This window comes from Barbus barbus (genome assembly GCF_936440315.1).
Source record: "Barbus barbus genome assembly, chromosome: 46".
Lineage (NCBI taxonomy): Eukaryota > Metazoa > Chordata > Actinopteri > Cypriniformes > Cyprinidae > Barbus > Barbus barbus.
The window spans coordinates 17,302,973-17,330,150 of record NC_136724.1 but is presented as its reverse complement, the minus strand read 5'-3'; the positions used below and the strand labels follow the sequence as shown (position 1 = coordinate 17,330,150).

General features: G+C 35.4%; 2 protein-coding genes across 2 annotated transcripts in view; one reads left to right on the top strand and one right to left on the bottom strand.

Moving 5' to 3' along the window:
• Positions 1-23,282, top strand: part of LOC306864700 (fibronectin type III domain-containing protein 3B-like) — a 60,768-nt gene extending 37,486 nt beyond the window's left edge. Inside the window, exons 9-26 of the mRNA XM_079408862.1 lie at positions 187-246; positions 639-777; positions 1,180-1,233; positions 1,800-1,924; positions 3,742-3,916; positions 5,269-5,355; positions 6,620-6,755; positions 6,850-6,921; positions 7,454-7,572; positions 7,674-7,779; positions 9,860-10,038; positions 11,101-11,214; positions 11,829-11,978; positions 13,362-13,648; positions 16,525-16,734; positions 17,969-18,135; positions 18,276-18,403; positions 21,264-23,282. Of these exons, the coding sequence (XP_079264988.1) occupies positions 187-246; positions 639-777; positions 1,180-1,233; positions 1,800-1,924; positions 3,742-3,916; positions 5,269-5,355; positions 6,620-6,755; positions 6,850-6,921; positions 7,454-7,572; positions 7,674-7,779; positions 9,860-10,038; positions 11,101-11,214; positions 11,829-11,978; positions 13,362-13,648; positions 16,525-16,734; positions 17,969-18,135; positions 18,276-18,403; positions 21,264-21,563 (2,608 nt within the window). The 3' untranslated portion in view covers positions 21,564-23,282. The remainder of the gene's footprint in view (positions 1-186; positions 247-638; positions 778-1,179; positions 1,234-1,799; positions 1,925-3,741; positions 3,917-5,268; positions 5,356-6,619; positions 6,756-6,849; positions 6,922-7,453; positions 7,573-7,673; positions 7,780-9,859; positions 10,039-11,100; positions 11,215-11,828; positions 11,979-13,361; positions 13,649-16,524; positions 16,735-17,968; positions 18,136-18,275; positions 18,404-21,263) is intronic.
• A 1,127-nt stretch (positions 23,283-24,409) lies between these two features.
• LOC306864904 (growth hormone secretagogue receptor type 1-like) lies at positions 24,410-26,569 on the bottom strand (the record flags this gene model as incomplete). The annotated part of the gene is made up of 2 exons (XM_079409191.1): positions 24,410-24,717; positions 25,777-26,569. The coding sequence occupies 2 exons, from the start codon at positions 26,567-26,569 to the stop codon at positions 24,410-24,412; spliced, it is 1,101 nt and encodes a 366-aa protein (XP_079265317.1).
• Positions 26,570-27,178: the final 609 nt, after the last annotated feature.

Genomic DNA, 27,178 nt, shown 5'->3' with positions numbered 1-27,178 from the left:
CATTAGTATAGTTACATAACATTCTTCCCCATGTGGTTAGGAAAAAATCCTCATGTAAGTCTGCAGCTTTGCCTTTTTTTTTGGTCCCTGGAGCAAAGCACACAAGCTATTATGAATTGATTGGAAAGCTGAAGGAGGTTTTAAATAATGCTTCACCCATCTACTCCCACAAACTCTCTATTTCAGTGGTGAGGAGCTCCAGTACACCCTTACTGACCTCAGACCAGCCACAGACTATCACATCAGGTAAGAGTAGTGTTTCACATTTGCATTTATTCATTTAGCACACAATCTTAAGCAAAGCGACTCACAAATGAGGTGAAGTGCTCCATTAGCTGACCACTTTGAATTTCATTTGAGTGCTGAAGAGAGATGACTGCCCTGATATCCTGTTACCATGAGTAAATCAAAGATGTTATGCAAAAAAATGGATTTGTACTTAAATATGAGAATTTTCTGCATCTGAACACTTACATTAAATAGCACAGTATTGGCACAGTGTGTTCTTGTAACTACAGCGGATACAGCATTCAAATACATTGTTATTGCTAAATGATTCATTTCAAATGACAATAGCAGATTTTCTGAAATACTCTTGAACTACTCATCGGGAAATTCTCACCATGTGTGTTTTACAGAGTAAGCACATTGTGTAACTCTGTAAAGGGTCCCAGTTCGGATGCGAGGGCCTTTACTACCCACAGTGCCCCTCCTGATACCCCTCTACCCCCCAGACTGTCCCATCGCACCAAGAGCTCCCTCACATTACAGTGGAAGGTATGTAGGACTTAATTGCATTGGATTTTGTATTATTGTGCAGAGTTTCTACAAGCATTCATATATCTTAGGGTCAAACTGTACTGCTTAGTAATATAGTTGAGTAAAATTAGTTTATGGTAATTTATTAATAATTAATGTAATTATTAATGGAAGGTTCTGCATTTCTTCATGCCAAGAAAAAACCCTTAACTGTAGTAAAAATCATTGTAATGCATCACCTCCTGGCAATAGTCACACATTGTATAATGATGAATTATAAAAATATTTATTTTTGCTTAGTGTCTTATTTTAAAAAATAAGAAACTAATACTTTTATTGAGCAAGATTGTTAATAACAATCTTTTGATTGGAAGTGTATATATGATTTTTTGTTGTTGTAATTTTTCATTTTTATTTCAGCCCCCTGCGGACAACGGCTCAAAAATCACCAATTATGTTCTAGAATGGGATGAGGTATGTATCACCTCTCTAAATTCATTTGGTTATATCCTGTGTGTGCCATCTACTCAGTTGATTTTTCTTTTTCTCTCATTTCCTCTCTATTATTTGCCTTCCTTTTTTGGCTGTGATGTTTTTTTCCCGTCCCCATGGCATGAGATGTTGGCCCTGTGGTGACTGAGGCTTTAACCGACTGTTCCGCTTTACGCCATAGTCTGTCTACTTCAGTTATTTTAATTTACCCAAAGCTTTTCTGACTCATTAAGAGTTCATTCAAACTCATCTGTGGCTGTGTGGCTCCAGAAGCGTCTGAAGATGCTGGCAGCTGTTCTTCCCCACAGAATCCATTCAGAATACCTCTGCATTTAACCTTAATTTAATACTGGCTCCTGTTGTTGTGACAATTAGCACAGCTTCCAGCAGCAATTTCGTTCTTGTTGTTGTTCTTTTCATTTAAAGAGTGTTCTGTTCTGACACAGTCTGTCGATGTCCTTTTCTCCATGTTTTTAGATGTTTGTGTTGTTCTTGCCATCCTATTTGTCATTCCTGACTGGGTCGCTTTATTCGTGTTTCTTTTACAGGGGAAGAAAAACAGCATTTTCCGTGAATATTATGTTGGACATCAGCGACACTGCAAAGTAATAAGGTTGTTCCCTGCTGTTGGATACACGTTTCGAGTGGCAGCACTAAATGATATTGGCACCAGGTTTGTTTATTTGTCTGCCTCCTACAAAAACAGATAAAAAAATAAAAAATAAAAAAAATTTAAATTAAATTAATTAAATTTAAATTTAATTAAATTATATTAAATTATATTATATTAAATTATATTACTGGTTATTAAATTATAACCAGTAATACCCAGTGTTGGGAAGGTTACTTTGGAAATGTAATAGGGTAACTTGTAATCTGTAACCTATCTAAAATCTAATAAGTAGTGTAACTATTTCAATTACTTTAATAAAGTAATGTAACTGATTACATTTACTTTTTGATTACTTTTCTACATTTCTAACGGATGTTTTCAACTGTTAATCAGTTAATCAAATGTCAGACAGCTTGTAGTTTAAAGCTTTCAGCAGCAATGTGGATTGATGTAATAGGCAGATGTGGTGCGCTGCAAATTCAAACAAGAGAACCAAACAAAAGCATCAGAACAGCATCGCAGGAGGCACCATGCACATAAAAAACAGGCAAAGCAACCAATTAATATTATTCAACATATCCTAGCTTTTTACAGAGAATATTCAGATGTGACCCCCTTTGTAATCATAAGTAACTGTAATTTAATTACAAAAAAAAAATCTCAGTAACTGTTAACGTATTACAGTTACATTTATTTTGTATTAAAATTACGTAAAGCTGTTACATGTAACTAGTTACTGCCCAACACTGGTAATACCATGTGTTTGTTTAGGTTTTATTTTTTTTGTGTTTTTTTTTTTTTTTTGGTGTTGTGTTGTTGTGTTATGTGGTGTTTTGTTTTGTTTTGTTTTATGTGGTGTTTTGTTGTGGTGTTATGTGGCGTTTTGTTTTGTTGTGGTGTTATGTGGTGTTTTGTTTTGTTTTGGTTTATGTGGTGTTTTGTTTTGTTGTGGTGTTTTGTTTTATTATTAATTTTAACACTTTGTTTTAAGGCAGGGGTGGGGAACGTTGATCCTGGAGGGCTGGTGTCCAGAGTTTAGCTCCAACCCTAATCAAACCCACCTGAATCAGCTAATCGAGGTCTTCAGGATGCAGTTAGGTTTCTTTTTTCCAGGGTTTTTTAGGGTTGGAGCTAAACTCTGCAGGAGAGTGGCCCTCCAAGATCAACTTTCCCCACCCCTGTTTTAAGGTGACATAGTTACATGTTACATGTGCTTACTATTAGTAATAACAGTAAAGTATGCATAATTACAAGTAACTAACCCTGAAACCAAACCCTAACCCTACAGAAAATACATGTGGTTAATTAATATTACAAAGTACTTATTTGTGTTATTACGCTGTAACAGTGTCAACTTAAAAAAAGTAACCTATTATTTTATTTGATTATTTTAGCAAGATAATACTGTTATTTTGTACCTTGGCTTACCATCAAAACATCATAGTAAATGAATATAATATTTATTTTAGTTATACCATTTTAAGATACCGAGATAAGTTTACCATTTCAAGATACCGCTATAGTATTTATTTTTGAGGTGTAGGTGAAATATTGTGTTTTAAATTGTTTTATGATTTACTGCCAAAAGTCAATATTTATAAATATAACCCAGCAGCCTATGTGCTTTTAGTTGTATGCAGTTTAATAGAATTTTGGCCCTTTGGTGTCTTAGTGTTTAATGGTGCGGTAAATGAGAAAATTCTCCTCACTACTCACTGTGAGTGGCGGCTGTGAGTGCTGGGGGCGAAAGTCCAAACAATTTATAACTTTGTGCTTCTCACACGCTTTGATGATACACAGATATGTTGTATAATCTTTATAGGATAGGAAAGGATGGGATTTATTACTGTTTACGAATATAATGTTTTTTTCTGCAGTGGATTCAGCACAGAAGTCGTCTTCAACACCACAGGAAGTCTCCCGCAGACGTCCTTACCTCCGCGGCTGGTACAGGCAGGTCCATCCTGGGTTACACTGGAGTGGACCCGACCAAACAGCTGCAGCACTGAGGAGGTTGTCACATACACCCTGGAGATGCAGGATGAGACCAAGGTGTTGAACTCACCCCTACCGCCCCCATCCCATAATTCCCCTGAGCCCTTGTGCAGGAGTTATGGCTTTCTGTTGTCATAATATCTACCGAAAATAGATTTTTTTCAGTGTTGCACACAGATTTTTTCAGTGTTGTACACGGGATGTCATATCTCTTAGCTGTTTTTACTGGTTATTTGGTGTATAGCACCAAATCTTGGTGCTTCAGTGGTTCTTCACTGGTTCTTTGGCATGACTGAGGGGCTATATAGCACCGCTACCATGTACAGAACCTGTTAAGCTCCTGTATGGTTCTTCAGCGGTTCTTTGGGGTGATTAAGGTGCTATATAGCGCCACTGCCGTACAAAGAAACTGTTAAGTCCCTTTAAAGGTTCTTTACGAGCCAAAGAACCACTGTTTGTGTCGTTTAGCACCATTTTTGTTGAAGAAATGCAATGCAATATGGCACCTCTTATAGTTCTACATAGCACCATTTGACAAAGGTACTGTATAGCACCTTTAAAGATATGGTGCTATGTAGCATCAAAAGTGGTTCCCCTATGATTACGAGCCAAGAACCACTTTTAGTGCTATATAGCACCATAGAGTGTATGTAATAATATATATATATATTTTATACATATTACTTTTTTCTCTCTCTCTCAATATATATATACATATATATATGTATGTATATACTGTATATGTATGTGTGTGTGTGTGTGTATATATATATATATATATATATATATATATATATATATATATATATATATATATATATATATATATATATATATATATATATGTATATATATATATATATGTGTGTATGTGTACATATTTTGTTTATTTTAATAAATTTTGTATAGCAGATTTTTATAATTATGTAATATAATATTTTCCCACTTTAAAATCATGTAACAATGTCCACTTCCTATTTTGCATCTGTAATGAAGCACGTTACTGAGTGAAACAGGATATTAATAAGAAAAAAATAGGACGCAACTTAATTTTATTAATCAAAAATTGGTTGGATCATTAAAAACAGTGTTAATTGCCAGATTGTAGCGAAGGTATTGAAAAATAAGAGGCATTGGTGATGTCATCCAACAAAAAAAGTTGTTTCAGATGCAGAACAAATTCAAGTTTAGGACAGGACTAGCATTTGTCCAAACGATTGCACATCATTCTATTTGATTTTCACTTGTGGCACAGAACTGACACAATTCCTCACTTCTATCTGTTTGTCAGCCTCAGTGAAGTATTTACAAGTGCATGACAATGATTTAGACAGCCTCTAGAGCAAAACTGGGAATAAGTGTTCCATGCTTCACTTCCTGACACCTAATGGGCGATGTGTTTTTGGCAGGGACTGGACTTCCAGGCAGTTTACAGTGGTTTGGAGCTGAACCGTAAGGTGGAGTCCCTAAGAAGGAACACACAGTACAAATTCAGGGTGAGTGAAGCTCAGATTCAGGATGTTAATGGTACAGCAGCCCAAAGCCAATAAATCGAAGGCTTTTATTTATTATATTAATGCATTATTTTGATTTACAGGAGCTGCTTCCTTTTGTTCTCATACACAAACAAACCATCCATACAAGTGTTTAACTAGAGCTCTAGAAAAGCACATGTTCCCAAAGCACCTTTGCTTCCTCATTTCCTTCTTCGCTAATAAGGCAATTAGTGATAATCTAATGAACTTCAGTTTCTCCGCTAACCTGGAGCTGTTTCTCAGATCCAGCAGTTGTTGGGGGAAGGTGAATTTATTTCCCGTGGTGGTGTGTGTTAAAAGCTTTTAGTCTAATCTCTGAGAAGGCCAGGAACACTGCGTTGGCATTATCAGGGGAAGAAAGACACTTTGGAGAGGATTTAAATATCGCTCCCTGTGATGCTTCAGGTGATTGGGACGCAAAAGTCATGTTGTCTAGTACACAAAAGTGTGTCCTGAAGTCTTCAAACGCCACCTTGGTTATCTGCTTTTCATTTGTATCGTCTGAGTTCACTCTGGCCTCTCAAAGGTGCTTGGAACGGAACACTAGAATCCTGAATACCATGCAGTGTAAAAATAGATGTAGTTCTTCTGCATTTCTAATCATTAATAATTAATACATTTGGCAGTCCAATCAAATCATTAGTCAAACACCATTTTTTACTTCCAGTTAATAAATCACACTAGAAAAGGAAAAAGAAAAGAACATTTTATTGTGGGATACAGTATTGCATGCAGTAATAACAAATTTGTGGTTGGTAAGATTTTTTTTTATGTTTTTGAAAAGTCTCTTCGAGGCTGTATTTATTTGATCAAAAGTATGGTGATATTGTAAAATTTGATTGCAATTTAAAATAACTGTTTTCTGTTTTAATACATTTCAAAATGTAATTTATTCCTGCATTGGCAAAGCTGCATTTTGAGCATTACGCCAGTAATCTTCAGTCGTCTTCTTATCAATGTTGAAAACAGTTATTTTGCTTAATGCATTTGTGAAAATTATGATGCATTTATTTTTTCAGGATTGCTTAATGAATATAAAGTTCAAAAGAGCAACATTTATATGCAATATAACTCTTTTGTACTTGTCTTTTCTGTCACTTTAGGTCAATTTCATGTGTCCTAGTTGAATGAATTATTAATTTATTTAAAAACAAATCTTTAGTTGTATGGTTGTATGTTTCACCTTGTGTGGTCTTCTAACATCTCTTAACTGTCGCCCCTACAGCTCATCACTTGTAGTGGCGATTGGCGCAGTGCACCAAGCTCTTTGCTTGTGTGTAAGACGACCCCAGACAGACCTGGACCCCCTGTGAATCCTGCCGTAAACACCATCACATATCACAGCTTCTGTGTGACGTGGGGTAGGAAATTGTTTAAGTCTGCATTTTACGTTTCAAAAAGTTTTATTATTGTCTGTTTATCATAACATTCAAATTTTTTTTACAATTAAATCAGAACCTCCACAAGACGATGGTGGATCTAGAGACTTAACGTATGTCCTGGAGATATCAGATGGGAATTCGGAAGGTATTTCTGAACGTTTCGTAATTTTAATTCAACTTTTAACAGTATGAAAACCCCTCAAATATTTGCCTTTATTTGATTACAAATTCCTGTGATGGCAAAGCTGAATTTTCAGCATCCATTACTCCAGTCTTTAGTGTCACGTGATCCTTCGGAAGTCATTCTGATATACTGATTTTCTGCTCAAGAAACATTTCTTATTCATTTTAAAAACTGTTGTACTGCTTACTGCTTACTGCTTAATATCTTTGTGGCAACTGGTAGAAAGCCAAAAAAAGCATTAGTTTGAATTAGAATTTTATGTGACAAAGAAAATGTCTTTTAATGTCAGTTTTGATTTAAATGCAACCTTGCTAAAAATTGATTTTTAAAATAAATAAATAAAAAATTACTGACCACAAACTTTTGAACTAATAGTAATTTTCTTTCAACAGTATAGTTTGTATTTTTTCTTTTGATTTTGATGTGAAATATGCCTCTAATACTGTATGTTCCTAACAGGTTCAAAGAGATTAATGTTTGTGTCTGTGTTCAGAGAGGCAGTGGGCGACTCTCTATAGAGGACCAGAGAGGAAACATTTGTGTGAGGATCGAAAACCAGCAACAAGCTACTCCCTGAGACTCAGCTGTGTGAATGTGGGCGGCCTAAGCCAGGTATAAGAATATTTCCAAGTTAATTTACTGATTCCCAAGCTGATTCATGTAATAAATTCACAGTGTACTTATTGTGTTTACTCAATGTTTTGGTTGTGCAGTGCTCAGATGACTTGACGGTGCGCACTCACATCCCACCCCCTGGCCGCTGTCAACCCCCAAGTATCGTGGGTAATGTCAAACACAAAGAGATGACCTTGCAGTGGGGTGAGGCTGTTGTTTTTCTTTATACTCTTTTATTCTCTTTTGCTTCTTAGAGAACTGGTTGTCTAAAAATGGCTTTGCATTTGTGGCACAAGAGGTTTTTTCCTACTAGACTGACATTTATGACCCTAGTAAACAAATCACTCAATTCGAAGTGCAGTTCAAAAGAAGCTGAAGGACACTTGTCTGCTTTTAGATTAATTATGTTTGCTACCAGGTCAACAGGTGAAGTATTCAGAGGATTTATAGTTATGGAACTCTAGAAGTCTAAAGTTCAATTTACCCAGAATGCACCTGGGCCAACTGAAAGCTTTTTTTTGTGCTGTCCATACATTACATCACCCTATTTAGTGTGTGGGTTTGTTGTGTGCATGTCTTTGAGGGAACCAGAGATAAAATGCACTTGTTTGTTAGCACTGTTTTTGAGTGAAGGTGGGCTCATTTAAGAGGCTGAACACTGTCTATAAATAACAGTGAAATAGCAGTGCTGATTTTGGCCATCCACGCTGACTCTCAGAGCTCTGTGCATCTCGGACAGCAGGTGTGAGCTTCCCTGCATGTTCTCCATCACTGCAATTGATCGGTTCCTTCCTGTAGCCAGCTAGCCACAGGGTTGTAGAGAGGACTGAGAATGTGTTTTGGTTTGGAGAGGCTGGTGGCAGGTGGATGTCTTCTGAGGTGGCTCTGTTTTGCAAAATAGGCTTTTTTGAAATAATTATTAAAATGCTGCTTTTCAGCTCACCTCCCATGTACATTTTTTTTTAAAGTATTATTATGAGCCATTTTCATATTAATATATAATTTAATTGTAATACAATTTAATTAATAATAATAATTATTATTATTATTATTATTATTGCAATATACAATGTTAGCAATTTATCATAATTAATAAACTTGCTTGCTTACCTAGTAGATCACAACTGTTTGTATAATAATAATAATAATAATAATAAATATGTTTTGCAGTGTTGGCTTTTTTGAATTATTAATAAAATGCTTCTTTTCAGCTCACCTCCCATCTTAAAAAGTGCTATGAGCCATTTTCTAATTAACATATAATTTAATTGTAATCTAATTTAATTAATATTACTAATAGTAAATATAACAACAACAATAATAATAATAATTATTATTATTATTAGTAGTAATTTTATTGCAATATACAATTTTAGCAATTGCTCTAATAATAATTCATAAAACTATAATTGTCCTCTCGCTAACTCACCTCCTAGATCACAATTGTTTGAATTAATAATAATAATAATAATAATTATTATTATTATTGTTGTTCTTGTTATTATTACACTTGCCTCTTCCTTAACTCACCTCCTTATGGAACAGTGTCTCTCACAATTTAGACTTCATCTCAGAATTGCATGCTTGTGTCTCTCAATTCCAAGTTTATATCTTACAATTGTTTTAAAAAAAAAATCTGAAAATGAGATAAAGTCGCAATTACATTTATTCTGAGATGGAAACAAGAACCAGAATTGCGAGATGTAAATTCAGAGGAAAGAAGTTGAAATCCCCACTCAGGATGTGTGAAACAGTCCTAATGGTGTGATCATGTACAGTGTACATGTGTGACGGGGACACTATACTGTCAAAAAGCACCGTCTTTCGGATGAGACGTTAAGCCGAGGTCCTGACTCTCTGTGGTCATTAAAAATCCCAGGATGTCTTTCGAAAAGAGTAGAGGTGTGACCTCGGCATCCTGGCCAAATTTCCCATTGGTCTCTGACCATCATGGCCTCCTAATCATCCCCTTACACTGATTGGCTTCATCACTCTGTCTCCTCTCCACCAGTAAGCTGGTGTGTGGTGGGCGTTCTGGCGCACTATGGCTGCCGTCACATCATCCAGGTGGATGCTGCACACTGAGACACCACCCCTCACAATGTAGAGCGCTTTGAGTGCTTAGAAAAGCAGAAAAGCGCTATATAAATGTAATGAATTATTATTATTATTACTGGACTGGAGTGATGGATTATGCTTTGACGTTTCCACTTTTAAATTATTGCTTATTGTTCCATCTCCGTCTATGTTTCTCCCATTTACCCATCATTCTTTGTTTCTCCAGATGGTCCTTTGTGTGGTGAAGAAAGTGAAAATGTGGAGTTTAGCTTGGAAATGTGTGCAATGGAGGAGGGTTCGGAGCCCTCGGAGGTGTACTGTGGATCCAAAGCAGAGTGCACTGTGGGTAATTTGCTCCCTGGCACCACCTACAGGTTCCAAGTTCGTGCATCCAACAGCACCGGGGTAAGACATCCTGCATGCATGATCCAGCTATTTATGCATGATCTGGCCTTTTATGAATGATCTGGCGCTTTAATAAATGAAACCCAGAACAAACTACTTTTTTTCCTGTTCATACTACAACAAACTAAGCTACAGATCAGTGTCATTATCTTTAACAAAATCTATTCAAATTGTTAATAGTTAATTGAAAATAAAATATAATTTGTAAATGTAAAGCTTAATTTAGTTTTTTTAAATGTAAATACTTGGCAACTAAATGAACTAAAATAAGTGTATGTTAAAGTACTAAATTACTAAAACTTAAATAAAAATAGACTATAAAAATAAAAACTATGGAAAATGGCACATGAAAACTAACAAATGAAAACTAAAAATAAAAGAATAAAAAGAATATTTAGCTATAAATACTATAATAGTATATAAATAATAATAAAATAACACAAAAGGTTTAATTTTTGCTTTTGAAATAATGCTAAATACTGTTTCATTGCCCTTAGGAAATATTTTTACCTTTTTTTTTTTTTTTTTTTTTTTAAGTTTATTTTGGTGCACATTTTTTGTTGTTTTAAATGTACTCTAAATTAAATGCTAATCCATTATACCAATCCAAAAGCAAAAAACATTCAGTCCATTCAGTTGGTTTAATTTCACCAATAATATTTTTTGTTCCCAAGCGCACAATATAAATAGTATATATTTTAGTGAAGGGAACTAGGCAGGTATTTTAGACATCAGACAGCTATAATTTTGTCCCCCTCAGACAGAAATACAGCACTCCGGTTGTTTTTCCCACTCTTACATGAAATCCACATTTTAAAAACAAATCCTCTACATTGTCTCAGGGCGATAAAGAGACCTGCTGTCTGCCTCAGCAAGGATATTAAGAAGCTAATTCAGCCGTCCCCGGAGATGGATGCCTAACACAGTGTAGCACTTTGGGTTTGCCTGCCACAGAAATAACAGATTTCCCTCCTGATGGTCAAACCCGAGCCATTCATTACCTATGAGACAGCTCAAAAAGCCCTAAATCTAAGCCGATTTCTCTCACTCCTTTTTCCCCAGTATGGACCGTACTCTGAATCTGTGGAAATAAGCACTGCCGCTGGCCCCCCAGGACAATGTATTCCACCTGCCATCAATGTGACGTCACACACCTGTGCAGATGTGACCTGGGAGGTGAGTCGGCGAGAGGCATTCACACAGTATACAGGCAGTAAATAATGAATCATGCTGTTATCTGATGAAATTGTCAGAGTGATTTTCTGCTGCATTGGGAGAGTAATCAATTTTCAGAAGCAAACACTGGTTTTGGGACTCGTAGAAAGACAAAATGACTAGAATAGACTCTCAACACAGCACAGCTACAAAAACTGCATTATCGAAAATACAGCATATTTCTTTCATCGATCATCTAGTAAATGCCAAAGACCGATTCTCTCCAGTGAAGGTGGCAGATTGTCTACGCAAAACCTTTTCTTCACCAATTGCGCTTTCAGTCCCTTCTCAATAGGCTTTTTGTGACAAAGGGCCTCCTGTGTTTCATTCACAATGAAAATGAATGTGATTTTAATCCTTGCTGTCTCCTGAATGTCAAATTCAAGATGTCAGTGATTTGCATTCTGTTTAGAGAGGTTGTTTCATTTATTAGCGGTGCGTTTGATGCATTTGGTCTCTTGTGTTTGTCCTGATGAAACCGTGTCAGGCAGGTAATTAGTCACGTAGTGCTTGTAATATGCGTTTTTTGCTCTTGTTTCCTGGAGCTTAACGCTTGCTCTGATCTCAATCCTCAGAACAAAGAGAGCTCTGGGATAGACATTTCTGAGTACCGGCTGGACTGGGGACGTGATTTGGACTCTCTTGAACTGGTCTACATTGGAACGGAAACCTATTTCCAAATCTCCAACCTGGAGGCATCTACGGACTACTGCTGCAGGCTACAGGTAATTCAGGATGTGTCCAACATGACGTATTTCAAATATCCAGTTGTTATAAATGAATTATAAATGAACAAATTGATTTGATTTTATTTTTCTACAAATTGACATTTTACCAAGACAAAAGCCTAGTTAATTTTCATTTAATTTTATTTTTATTCATTTTTTTTAGATGTATTTATTTTTTAATTATTGGTTATTTTTAATTGTTTTGTTTAATTTTGTTTAATGTTAATTTAAATTAAATGATCATATTAATGTTCAAAGATTATAATAAAATATAATAAAATGTTATATATTTAATGTTAACACGTGCAATATTCACAGAATTATTGCAGAATTATTTAGTTTAAAGAACATTTTATTATTCAAATATATTTGATTGATTTTCATTATTGTGCATCAGTCTCAACCACACAAATATACAACATTCTTTTAACTCAAGTTTAAAGAACATTTTAAAAAACATTTATTTTTCCCCAAAGTTAATTTTTCTATTTTCAAAAAGGTCAGTAAATTCTATGTAAACAACATACTTCGGTTTACCACTGCGCATTTGCTTTAACAGTTTAGTTTTTGATTGATCAGTAATTTACAGTAAAATGAGTTGTGAATAAATCATCTTTCTAATTTCCAAGTCAAGGAAACACATTATTCTAATAGTTCCTGAAAGTAATTTAGTGCATTATAATTGCTTTGAGCATAATCATATTAAAATGCATGCATTACTGGCAGCTTGCATTTTAATTAAACAAGAAGAGTGTAAACCTTAATCACACAGTATCAACATTTGTTCCTTTACAATTGCATTATATGAAACACAGCCTTAGATGCATTGTACATTATTGTTGTGTCTTTGCAAACCAAAAATAAACCTGCACTTTGTGCTGATGAGACATTATAAGCATTAATAGAGTTCAAACGTTAGACTGTAGCAGAGTTATATATGGAAATGTTCTGACCTTTGTATGCTCCTCTTCACATTTAATTGGCTTTGATTCGCTGTGTCTGTTATGAACTAGAGGCAAAACAATCTATCAGCAGCAGAATGAAGAGAAGTAATTTCTGAAAAACTAAAAGCATGATTATATACACACACACTCAGACACACACACATACATATTATATATACAAAAAAAAAGTAAAACATCAACTTATTAAAGGAAAAGATGACCCAAAAGTGAAAAATCTGTCATCATTTACTCACCTTTTGAGCAAAAAAAATATATTTTGAAGAATTTTGGGAACCAAACAGTTGACAGTAGCTGATGACTTCCAAGAAAGGAAAAGAATACTATTGAAGTCACTGGCTACCTTCAAATTTGTATTTATTTATTTCTATATTTTAAAAGTGATATCTTTATTCTTTTGTTTGTATCTGGTTCATAGGCAGTGAATCAGGCAGGGGCGGGCCCCTACAGTGATCTGGTGACGTGTCGGACCCCTGCAGCGGCCCCTGATGTTGTATCTGGATTTCGCCTTGTTGACCACCCTCTGAACCCAACAGAAAGTGAACCCTTCTCCCACTCCACCTGTCTGGCCCTCACCTGGGATGAGCCTCACTGTAATGGAGCAGAAATCACCTCCTACAGCATCTCAATGGGCAACAGCATAATCACCGCCGGAAACGTAACCCATCACACTATCAGGGACCTGCTGCCGGACAGCGAGTACAGGTGAGCTGAGATGTTGTTTAACACTCTGTATCTCTTTTTCTACCACCGTGCATCATCAGCTCTTCGGTGGAGGTCAATGTTTGTGCATTAGTGATGACCGGGGACTTATTTTCCCATGGTCCCTGTAATATACGGATGAGTGCTGGTGAATCTCGAGCAGGGCCCTGAGTGAGTATGTCAGTGCTATTAGCTCTGCAAATGGACTCCACTTACATCTGGCTCAAGATGATTTCAACAAAATAGTGCTTTCTGGGTACATTCAAGACTATTTATGTAACTTTGCTGTTAGCAGGGTATTTTTTTTAAACAAGGTATACTGTGGTACCATGCTACTTTTGCAGAGTTTCTGTGAGTAGGGCTGTCAAACGATTAATCATGACTGATCACGTCTATTATGTGTTTACATAATATGTGTGTGTACTGTGTATATTTATTATGATTATATATATAAATACACACACATGCATGTGTATATTTAAGAAAAATATTCTATTTAATTTGCTGTTATTTGCTATATAAAATATTTTGATTTATATATAATATAAATTTTATGTATGATATAAAATTATGTATGACAATTTAAATGTGTATGTATGTATGTGTGTGTGTGTGCGTGTATACACATCATAAATAGACACAGTACACACACATATATTGTGTAAACACAAATGTTTATTTTTGATGCGATTAATCGCGATTAATCAGTTGATAGCCATATCTGTGAGTCTTAGAAATGTCTTTTTTATCTTATTTAACTGTTCTTAAAATTGTCTTGAAGTCTTAAACTTACCATCATAAGACTGTAATAAACCTCAAAAATACTGTAGTATTATGTAAAAAAACTAACAAAAAACACAGTATTACAGTAGTATGTGTCCAAAAGCCATGCTATATCCATATTTACATATTGTACTAAAGTGCAATCCTCCTTATGTAAATATGGATATGTATTAAAAGGAGGAGCTTATTAAAACATGAGGGAGGGACTTTTTTATTTGGTCTGCCTGCTGGGTTTCCGGAAACAAGTCTAGTCAATGTAAAGGCTTTAATTTGGGATGAATGACAACATTAAATGGACCTCTCCATTAAGGTAATGTATTAATATGCCAAATGCACTCATAAATATCATATGAACGCATAATGTCTCTAATGGAACTAGAGGTTTCGATATCTTTCTCGAGCAGTCCAAAAAAATAATAGGTTCCAGCTCACCCTAGTGACCCAATGTTACTAAAATCTATTTGGACACTTAAATTATGTGAATATTAAAGCATTATGCATAAGTATCAAACCCTGTGGCTTCTGAAAATAAATATGCTCATCCTTTTTTTTCATTTATTTTTTTATTACCAGTGTCAAGGTGGTTTTTAATGGATGCATGAAAAAGCGTGGAAAGTCTTTTCCTTGAAAAGTGAGGCTTAGGCTCTATTTCTTCAAAGAAAAATGCTGTGTTCAACTTTCTATTTATCAAAAAAATAAAAAAATAAAAAACAATTTTCAACATGCATAATAATAAGAAATGTTTCAGCATATTAGAATGATTTTTGAAGGATCATGCGAGACTGGAGTAATGACTGCTGAAAATTCAGCTTTGAATCACAGAAATAAATTACATTTAAACAGAAATGTTTTTTGCATTTTAATCAAATTTTGCAATATTATTTTACTATATTTTTGATCAAATAAATGCAGCCTTAGTGAACATAAGAGACATCATCTTACCTCTATATTTCCCCTTGATTTTTAAGGGTGGTGTAGCGTTCAGATACTTCTGTGTTCCTCCTTGTTTTTCTGAATTCATTCAATAATTCCAGAGAATCAAGCCCTTTAAAAATATTTGTTCCCATACTGTTATTTTAGTCATTAAATGCTTTCAACATTGTGCAAGACCTTTTAATAGAAACAAAAAGGCTTCAGTTTTTGTAAATAAACTTCTATAGAAATTCCACTGAGACCGTAATAGTCCTCATGGTCTTGTGAGGTTATTTACACATCTGCACGTTCGATTTTCTGCTTCCATTAGTCCCACAATGTAGTATGCTAGGATGCACTAGTGCAAAACATCTTTTTTACGGATAATTCGTTCAAGAAAAGACATTGTTGTTCCAAATGACTTCCTTCTTTCCACAAAACCTTAAAAGACCAATTTTAATGAACACACACACTGCTTTTTTCTATTCAGTGAATAAATGGCACTAAACACAACTGGTTTGTGTGCATTTGAATAAGTGCAAATTATGTTTGGAACAACGTGAGGGTGGTTAAATGACAGAATGTCCATTTGGATGAATGTTTTTGGTATATATCAAAGGTATTGTAATGTAATAACTTTCCCTCCTTTCAGAGCTCTTCTGGTAACACAATTTAGAAATGTTTTTCGGTGCACTTACAATAATTGGATTCTTGGATGTCTATAGATAACTTCACAGAAATCCTCATTCGACTGCAAGACCACCCCTTCAGCTAGAGATAAATTTCTCCTGTGCCATCAAACTGAGTGGAAAGGTCACAGAGCAGCTCGAGGCTGAAGATACCTGCAGGCTTTAACTGGGATTGACAGATGAAGCAAATAAGGCAGAAACAAATGAAGGCCACTTTGGGCAAAGCTGCTGGAGCTACCGACTCTTAGTTTGCTGATCAATCTGCTTCAGCTGTAGTCATAAAAAGTTGATGGATGGAGCCTCGTTTTTGTGTGAACTGTTCCCTTGAAGAGTGCAATATGAATTGCTAACATCGATTTTCCTTTGAATAGTTTGTAGAGACATTCAGGTGAAGAGAGATCATTTGAAGACAATCAAGAATTGAAGTTACTAATGACTGAACAAGACTGACAGTTTGTTAAAACAGTCTTTTTCCTCTCTTTTTCCTTCTCTTAGCCTGCAGATTCAAGCAGAAAATGAAATGGGCCCCGGACCCTTCAGTCAGACCCTGACGGTGAGGACCAGACCCCTTCCGCCGTCTCCTCCACGGCTGGAGTGTGCAGCGGTCGGACCGCAGAGTCTGAAACTACGCTGGGGTTTCATCAGCCGAAGTCAGCTCACAGATGACACGACCTACATCCTGCAGATGGAGGACAGGAATCAGAGGTTAGCAGTGATAGAGAGATGTGCAAAACTACATATTTTCATAATCAACTAGTGGGGAGGTTGTCGGAATGACTTTTTTTTTTTTTTTAAGATGTTTTGTATATTTAGGCTAAACTATTTTTCAGGCGTCTACTAAAAAATAAATAAATAAATGTGTAAAAAAATTTTTAAATTGCTTTGCATTGATATTTCCTATGAAAATGCTATACAAATAAATACTAAAAATATTTCATATCATTTTAATAATAATGGTTAGAAAAATGTCTTTAACTCAGAGTAAATAATTTCCAAATATTGATTTATTATAAATTACTTTGACATTAATTCAATGACAGCATTTAAGCTAATAATTTTACTTTGCAAAAAATAAAAAATGTTTATTAAATTATAAAAAATTGTGCACAGTAAAAATAACTCTAACTTAGTTTGTGTACATTTAGTTCATTTCAAGTATTATTATTATTATTATTTATTTTTTATTTTTTTAATATTGTTGTTTATTATTACTATTGTTTTTGTTTTAATTTCAGTTGGTAATAACCCTGATTCATAATTAAAAACCATAGTCTACTTGGTAAAAGATTGGTAAAAGGACTCAAATGGTGTTCTTCTTGTCGTCTTGGTATATTAATTTTATTCGTAGTGAAGCATCTCTCTGTGTGTGTGTGTGTGTGTGTGTGTGTGTATCCATGCACTTCCTCGCTTTAATTTGTCCCTCATGCACCCGTAGGGCAGGTTCTTCTCTCTGATGTAAGCAGATCATCTGAAAAGCACATTTTGTGTTTGTGGGTCCATTAAGGTGGAGTCGACTAATGAGAAGACTCGATCTCAAAGCGCTGTTTGGAATTAGATTAGGAGACTCAGGGTTATCAAGACCACCTGCCTTAATGCTTTCTCAGAGTCACTCGTCACTGACCCACCGATGGCAGAAGCAAATGAAGGCCCTTGTTCTCCCCGGTTTTAGCTTTCAGCCTCAGTTCCACTTCTGAAAAATTTTAACCATATAAACAGTAAAGTCTGGACTCTTGAATGGAGTTAATGAAGGCCTGCCTCTACCTCGCATTCTTTCCTGCCTTCATGCCATTTAATAAAACGACATGAAGGGAACAATGATCTCAAGCAATCATCCAATTTTTTTTCTTTGCATTCAAGACTTTAAAAAAAACTACTAGGCTGTAAATGATTGAAAAAAAATAAACATTAAATTATACTTAATTTGTGTGCATCTTGTTAGGTTTGTGGTGGTTTACCGAGGTCCGAGCCACACTTTTAAGCTGCAAAGACTGAGCGAGTCAAGTCGGTACCGTTTCCGGATCCAGGCGGTGAGCGAAGCAGGCGAGGGGCCTTTTTCTGAGACGTACACCTTCTGCACCACCAAATCTCTGCCACAAACACTGAAAGGTACCACAATTATATAAAAAAAATATAATTTATATTTGTATTCAACAAGGGTGCAATAATTTGATCAGAAGAAAGACATTTATAATGTTAAGAAGGATTTATATTTTAAACCTTTTTTTTTTTTTTTTTGTCCTTCTCAGCCCCAAGAGTTGTTCAGCTAGAGGGAAATGTCTGTGAGGTCACATGGGAGAGTATTCCACCAATGAGAGGAGACAGAATCAGCTATGTGCTACAGGTGCTGATAGGCAGAGATTCTGATTATAAACAGGTAAGATCCAAACTCCTCACTAAACCTCCTTTAACTTTTACTTCCTTTGAAATGACTGTTCTCCTCAAATTGTTTGCAAGAACTTTGGCTTGTTGGAACTGTTTAAGAATGTCATGTGGTATTTTTACTTTGTTTCTCAGAAGAAGTACCATCTTTTTCTATGTTAGATTCACACATGGCCACAGTCACAGCAGATGAATAGAATTCATTCTGAACAGGAAATCGAAAACGCGCTCAAGCTATTTGCAACATTTGCTCTACGTTCCATTTTAACTCGTCACAATCAGCATTTGAATGAAATTGAGTGCTTCCGAACACACAGTCCTACAGGATTCATTAAATTGTACTTTGGGGTTGGAAAGACACACAGAAAGAGGAAGACATGTGATTATCACGATCAGGGTCCATTCAGGTGTGCAATCGCTTATTGTTTTGAAATCATTTCTGGTACACCACTTCCATGGTGCGATAAATTGAATGGAAGTTCACAAAATTTGAAATGATGTGTGAATTTATTTATTCATCAAAATGATAAAATCCCTCCGACCATCCCTTTTTTCATGAATATCATTGGGTGACTCTCACAAAGAAACATAAGTTATATTCCACACCAAAATAAAAAAAATAAGACATTATGTATTTTTACATTATTGTGTGACTATTTGTGACTATTTAATGGCATTTTGCCAACAAATGTGAAAAAGTGATATTTTTTATTAAAATTAAATATAAATTATACCAAATATTAAATAATGCATGTATAAACACTTATAAATAATAATGTAAAAAAATAAAATAAAATAACCTTTGTACTCAAAAAAAATGTTAAAATGAAATACTAGATAAGGATTACATTGAAGATGTAAACATAATATTTATATTTCAAGCACAAGGTTATTCTCTTGATTTCTACAGTATTTCTGTGTTTATACACTGGCTAGCACCGCCCTATTGCAAAATCTCATTGGTCCAAATTTTCGCTCCATTTAACTGTGCATTAAATATTAAATATGCTCTGATTGGTTGTAATTTTGTCACACAGAACAGCGGATTATTTGAAGTAAATGCGACCTGGATATTTATTTTAATTCACCCTTACACTCATTTATTATATCAGCCTCACTAATTCCTAGCTGGTGCTATATTAATTGAAAAACAAAAAGAAATCCCTGTTAATGAAGGAGTGGAGTTCCCCAGGGCTCTATATTAGCCTAATTAACTATTTTCCTGTGCTGCCATTTCTCTGTTTATGCAAATACCACTAGAAGGTGATTAGAATTCACTTCTGTTATTTATTCTTTTTTCTGTTATTAGTGCTTGAGAAGCAGTATTCAAGATTGTCAATATTTTCATTGCCTTCAATTGTAATTAATACAAAGACTAATTATACATGCATAATTGGTCTGTCATGGCAATAATATCAAGACTTCACCAAAATTGAGGCACCGGTAGTTGAGAGGCTTAAAACCTCTTGTGTTGCCATGGAGACATAAACTGTGGTCCTTTTGAGAGCTGCATGTGACAGGTGGAACAAAGTCGCCTCAATATGTTTATCTTCAACAATGTTTACTGGCTATAAAAGCCCAAATAAATAAGCTCTCTTTTGTTCCTGTTTTTATTTTTAATTTGCTCAGGGGTCTTGTTTTTTTGTGCATGTTCCCAAAAATGGCTTATGCTTTTGGGTCAACAGCTGCCATTGTCATATTTACTTAGTTTTGACCGTTAAAGACAGAATAATTTGTTTCGGTTGATTTGTGAAGCACTGACTTGGCTTTGTTTTGTACATCATCTTTTCTGTGTTGCACTTGTGGCACGTAGTAAATATTAGGTCATGTTTTTATGGTTATTAATGCAGTGTTTCATGCAGAAGTCTTTGCAAAAGGCGCATGAATTCCCAATAATGTTTTTTTTTTTTTTTTTTTTTATGTTCCGAATTCTTTCATTTTTCATTTCATTTTTCTTGAGCTTGAAAGCTACCATCATGGTGTTTTTTTTAATACACTACAGAGAAAACAGGTTTGTATTTCAAGCGAGTAAGAACATTTATGTAACTCTGTCATCATCAATGTATTATGAACAAACCGAAGTATAGCCCTACAGTGGTATTCTTAAATTATATTATATTGAACCTGAAAGGGTTGCTGCACTCCAGATGAAAGGATTACGGTGACTTGAGATTCTCTTTGAGGAGACTGAAGTCCTTTATTAGTCAAGCTCTGAAGAATCATGTTTTGCAATATGTGGGTCAGAGACGGAGTGCAAAAGATTGTTTGGCCGTCTTTTTTCCATCTTGGAGGTTTTTTCTTTGACCAGTGAATCTAAAATCTAGTAGTGTCCTGTGGTTCTTTTTTTTTTTTAATTGTTCATTCACAGTACTGTAGCTACCTAAATCAGTATATTTATTGTTTATTATTATTATTATTAGGGATAGAAAGAATATCATTATGTATTATTTACAGAGCTCATTACTCCATTCCTTTTTTGTAATTAATTAATTTAGTGCATAGATATAATAGATAATATAATATACTACTACTAGATCTTCTACTACTACTACTACTATTACTTAATTAATTTGTTTCTTTATGTATTTTTGTCACATTATTTAAATGTATCTTACATTTTGTATTTATGTAATATTCTGTATATATTATCATTTTATATGATGATAATAATAATAATTACATGTTTGTATTTGTTTTTGTATAAATATATTAATATATTTTATTCCATCCCAGTCCCCATGCATAGTGTCATTTTATTATTATTATTAACCATATATTTATAATTGTCTAAAAGTACGCACAGTGAAGGAGAAACTTTAACTGTCTGGGCTAATGCATTACTTTCTGTCCTTCAGGTGTATAAGGGAGATGAGACGTCCTTCCAGCTCTCCGGGCTGCAGTGGAACACAGACTACCGCGTGCGAGTGTTTGCATGCAGGCGCTGCGCAGACACCCTCCAGGAGCTGTGTGGGTACTTCAGCCCATCCGCTCACTTCAACCTGCGGCGGTCTGATGCCACACTGGCTGTAGAAGCGGACATCACCAGGGTGCCCATGGGCAACACCCTCACCGATGAACAGTTTGCCGGCCTCATGGTATTTGGGGTGGCCTCTCTCTCTGTCCTAATGGCCTTCCTGCTTCAGCTTCTGATTTAGAGCCGTTCTCGTCTGCTTCTTCAATTTTTAAACTACAGCTGGCAAAACCATTAATGCAAGTACTGTTTTTGGTCATTGACCAAAATACACCTTTTACATTTTTTAAATTTCATGTATTTTTTTACAGGTTTTTCTATAAGATGAGTTACAGCTTTAACAAATCAGTAATGTAATGTACTATTTGGGCGTCTGTGCCTGTTTTTTAAGTTGAAGATGCTGTGCATATTTTCATATTTAGTATTTAGGAGATTTTAACACTAAAGTAACAAGTGGCCTTCCGGATCTCAAGTTAGACTCTGATGAATATCTGAGGTGTTTTTTTTTTTTGTTTTTTTTGTAATGGTCAGTCCTATTTATCTTTAAATCAGTGTCTAGACAGCTAAACGGCATCAGTGCTCTCGTTCCCTTATCTGTGCCCCAGGAAAGTCTTGTCTAAAAGCTTCTTAAAAGCTTTATTCGTTCTCTCCTCTTTCGTTTGTCTTTAAAAATGTGTCCTTGGGCCGCCTGTACAAAAAAAAAAAAAAAAAAAGTAAAAAAAAACATCTGCAACTGTCAGCCCAAAGAGAGTCAGATGACAGTTTTTGCAATCAATCATCAATGTACAGTGTTGTGAAGTCTGGAGTGTTTGTACCTCAGGGACTTGGGAATGCCTTGTGAACCTGTGCCTTGAAATCCACAGATCCAAACTTTCATGACAAATCATTTCAGATCTGCTGCTTACAGTATTTCATTAACACTTTACCCTGGTCACATTATACAGTACATGATCGTGTTTACTAGCTCAGTCAGCCCTTAACCAAAGTTAGTGAGCATTCAAGATATAACAGTTTTGTTAGATTTATTTATGCTATATTATTGTACTTTATAATGCAAATCACAGTGCAATCTACATTTATTTATTACAAGAATCAGAACTGTCATATTCAATATTTTCTTCATGTAGCATGTCTTTTTATAAGGGGGTTATGATAAATCTTTATTATTTTTTTCTAATATAGAACAGCATTTTAACATCATTAACCTGTCTTATTCCAGATATAATTGTATTGTTTATATTCTGTTTTTATTGTTTTTTTTTATTTTAATTAAATTTTTTTTAATTGCTTTTGTTCAGAAAATGTTGATATCTGAACAATTTTGAGATTTTTCCCACCTGCACAAACAGCAAGTTTAATTTTTTTTTTTTATATTTTTAAAAAAATATTTTTTTCTTTCTACTTCTTTTAATCATCTACTCTTCGTGTAGTAGACTATATATGTATCACTGAAGTTTTTAGACAAACATTCCATTGTTTTCTTATTAAAAGAAGTTGAAATGACTTGACACTAGAAAACTTGAAGTGGAAACACTTGAAGAACACTTTTTAAGAACTCCAGACCCAGAATCTTTTTAAGTGGAAAACAGAGATGCGTTTTTGTTTGTTTGTTTGTTTTTAATTTTTTTTAGTTGCATTTAGCTGGATATCAGGTAATAAGGGCATAGATATAGATTTCCATGCTTGCATATCGTTTCATCAAAATCATTCCATATTACCATTTTTTAAAACATAACTGCCACATTTACTGGTGTAAATTATAATCGTAGACATTATATTTAAAAAACTACCATATCAATTTAAATGTATAGATCTTGAAAATACTACCCTTTGTATTTAAGATGATTATGTATCTGTAGTATATATGTAATATATTTATACACAATAAATGTTTTTAAATTTCAGAAACAATGTGTTTGCATTTCATTTACACACACACACATACACACACACACACATATATATAAAAGGACAGACCCAGTTTCTCTTAAGTTTTTTAAAAAGTATTTTCAGAAACAAATACAAGACAAGTTGTATAGTCAATAACACACAAACCTTTTAATTTTAAAATCAAGTAATACTGCATGACATCAAAAACTTTATATATATATATATATATATATATATATATATATATATATATATATATTACACAATAACACATTCAAGAAAATGTATCGCAGTGTGTGTTAAAGGCAAATAGACACAATATATCAAATATCTTTCATAAATATTAAAAGATGTCTTCACTCAAATATTCTCAGTGTTTTACAAGCGTCTCAATAAATAGTTTTACGTTTTAATTAGAATGTCATTGCCAGCAAGCAACATGGGCTGAATTCAAACACAAAGCTTACACAAAACTACTGTGGCAGCAGTGTTCACAAACCTGCAATAAGTGCACTTTTTATGAATGCTACACATTTATGTAACAATCTGATAACACAAGCTAGGCGAGAGCTTTTTATGGCATGGGATTTTATCATTCAGCACCATTGTATCTCTCCCATATAGGGAACAATGTTAGAGTGCTTACATCTACAGTGCTCTGTCATCCAGTACTTCACACAGTTTAAGGCATTTTTGGGTTAGTGTGCATATATACAGTTTGCATGAATACCAGGGTAAAGGGAATCATTACACTGCTGGTGTCTGCTGCTGATGGCAATACCTGTGCGTAAACATTTTCAGAAAATACAATAATATTTGGTGTGTGCACTAGGTATGTTGTGCCTTAAATGCCACCATCATAAAATAAAATAACCCGCTTAATGTATTTTTTATTATTATTTTAATACCAAAAAGTTTCAGTCAGCGTTAGATTACTATATAATTTAATAATGTAATTTTCAGGGCTCAGCAGTTGGATAAAGGTATTTTTACTGCTATATACAGGCTAAACTGAAAATACGCGCTGGCTTTAATGATATGTTTGAAATTAAAAATGATGAGGTTAATGTTGACTGTCGAAAGATTTTTTTTTAGTCTGTTAAAAAAAGTGCACATTTATTAATCGAGGCTTTTCCTCTGTCACGTGCTCCAGCTGTATTCATGCCACACCGAAAAACTCTCGGCGTTCACGATGCTCTGCACCGATCGTCCAGGAGCGCGCTTCACTCTGAATAGTTTGCACGCCGCGCTCCTGTACTTCTTTGACATGAGGTTGTAGAGGATGGGGTTGATCGCGGCGCTGAGGTAAAACAGCACGAATGAGACCAGGTTGCAGTATTCGCTGATTTGGGAGATGAGAGGAGAATTGGCTTCGGATGACTTGGAGAAGAGATAACGACCCACGTGGAACGGCAGCCAGCAGAGAACAAACGCTAGAACCACCACAGCTGATAAAGAGAGAGAGAGAAGAGAGTTCATGACTGTAATGTTTTTATTATATATTTTAATACGATATTCGTTTAGAAAAATAAATTGTTAGCTGTTTAGTAACAATTATTTCGAGTCGGAGATTACGACAATGTTTCTGATTCGCTAACAACAACCGACTCATGAGATTCAATCGCTCGGGGATTACAATACACTTGTCGCTGTATGCTTTTGATTCACTCAAAAGAACCGCCTATAAGACTGACTCGTTCGGGAAACTGGTCACTTAATAACCGCAGAGTCATTCGTTCTGGAATGATGCTGCTCGTGTTCTTTAAAATAATTCGAAATAAAATTTTATAAGTTGCAGTTCTTGATTCCAACTTGTAGCCTGGTTAATAGTCCATAAAGTTATTAAGCTATTATAAAGCTATTATGTCGAATATCCAAAATGTATTATTTATGCACAGTAGAATGTATTTTATTTGAATTTTAGTCCTTTAAAATAAAAAAGAAATGAAGACAGTCCTCGCTATTTCTGACTGGATGAGCCGAGTTTGAAACGTTGCTGCGTTTCTTAGCAACTTTAAACAGCCAAAGGCTAATTGAACGAAATGTTCATTCTGGGGTGCGTTTCCCAAAAGAGAACCAATAGAGTTGAGTGGAATTTAAGACCATAGATAGCTAGCGATGCTTTTGGGAAACGCACCCCTGATTAGTCCATAATAGCTAGGCCTATATGTAAATTTTAATGTAGGCTAAAATTTTAAATAAATGTAAATTGCTAACAATTTATTATTATATAGCTATTTTTTTTTTTAAAAAAAGGAAAAAGTTGTCTTTTATTAGTATAGGCTACCCTCTGTATTTAAAAATCACTGCGAAGTCACTTTATTTTGCACATGGAATTTAATTAGCAAGTGTAATAAATGTTTATTAAATTATTCAGTAATATACAAAAGTTTATTAAACGATTGTACGATTTTCCGTAGGCTACCCGCTGTAAAGTTAATCTATTAAATGATTCTGAGATATAGAAATATTATTTGTCAGACTTTTCAGGGCATCGTTGAGCTCACCCAGCATTTTGACCGTTTGTTTATTGTTCTTTTCCCGACTACAAATGGGTCCGACAGGATTCTCCTTTCTTCTCCACAGTCTTCTGCCTATGAGGCTGTATAACACGCTCAAACAGAGGACCGGGAGGAAGAAGAACACGCTGGAGACCCACACCATCATAGTAAGCAGTCCGGAGCGGATGGCATACTCGGTGGCTTTACACTCATTGGTCTCCCAGGGGTTGGTGCCGTTCTCGTGCTCGACCCCAACCAGAATGAATATGGGTCCGGCGCTGCACAGAGCCACAGTCCAGAGGAGTAAGATCACCCCTTTTACCCGACCCCGCGTGACGATGACTTTTGCCCTGAAGGGAAAACAGATGGCGAAGTATCTCTCCACGCTGAGCGCGGTGATGTTGAGGATGGTGGAGTACGTGCAGCTTTCGCTCACAAACTGAAAGAGTTTGCACAGCTCGTCGCCAAAGTTCCACGGTCGGTACCGCCAGACCCGGTACAGGTCCAGAGGCATGCAGAGGAAAATCAGCAGGTCTGAGAGAGCCATGCTGCAGAGGTAAAGGTTGGTGGTGGTTCGCATGTCTTTGTATTTGGTGACCACCAGGATGGTCAACAGGTTCCCAGCAATTCCGATGAGGAACAGGAAAGAGCACGTCACTGTGATGCCAGTCAGAATAGGGACTGGGAAAAGATGGACGGGGTATTCAAAGTCCTCAGCAGTTGCATTACTATCCATAATGTCCTCAGCGCATAAAGTGATGCTGAACGGGCAGCTGGACACGTTTGTCCAATTAGTCATTGTGATGAGATTTTAGAGGGTTTGCATGGGCTTAATGGCACCTCGTGATTTCCACCCAGCTGTCGTTTCCATGCACATCTTACAGGTGTTCGATGCACAGTATGTGAAGTGCACGCGAGTAACCTGTCAATGATGCGCCCAGAGCTGCGCGCAGGGGGTACAAGATCCACTACACGCATGCGCACTGGATGCCCGGACTAATTATCCTGTTAAATGCAGATTTAGCGCAAACTGTCTTTTCGTTGGCGATGTATTTTGTGGGCTTGCAACTTTTCTTAGCGTTTAGAGCACTTCTTACAACTAAGAGAGAAATAACGCCTTTAGATCCCTGAAAGTTGATGTATAAGGTGAAGGGCATTTTTGTTAGTTTTATGCCATCTGGTGGTGTGATCAGACCATCTTACACAAACGAATATGTAGCCGAAATAATAAATCCTCGTGCTTTGCTTGAATAAATAGTGAGCTGCTGCTGTCCAGGGTTCTGAAAGCTGTTTGTCGGCTGCTGTTTGTTTGGCCATATTTAGTTGTTGCTGGTTTTTTACGTAAATTTGCTGGATTTTTCTTTAAAAGCTTTTTACACGTTGAACCATATCAACCAAACCCCCCCAT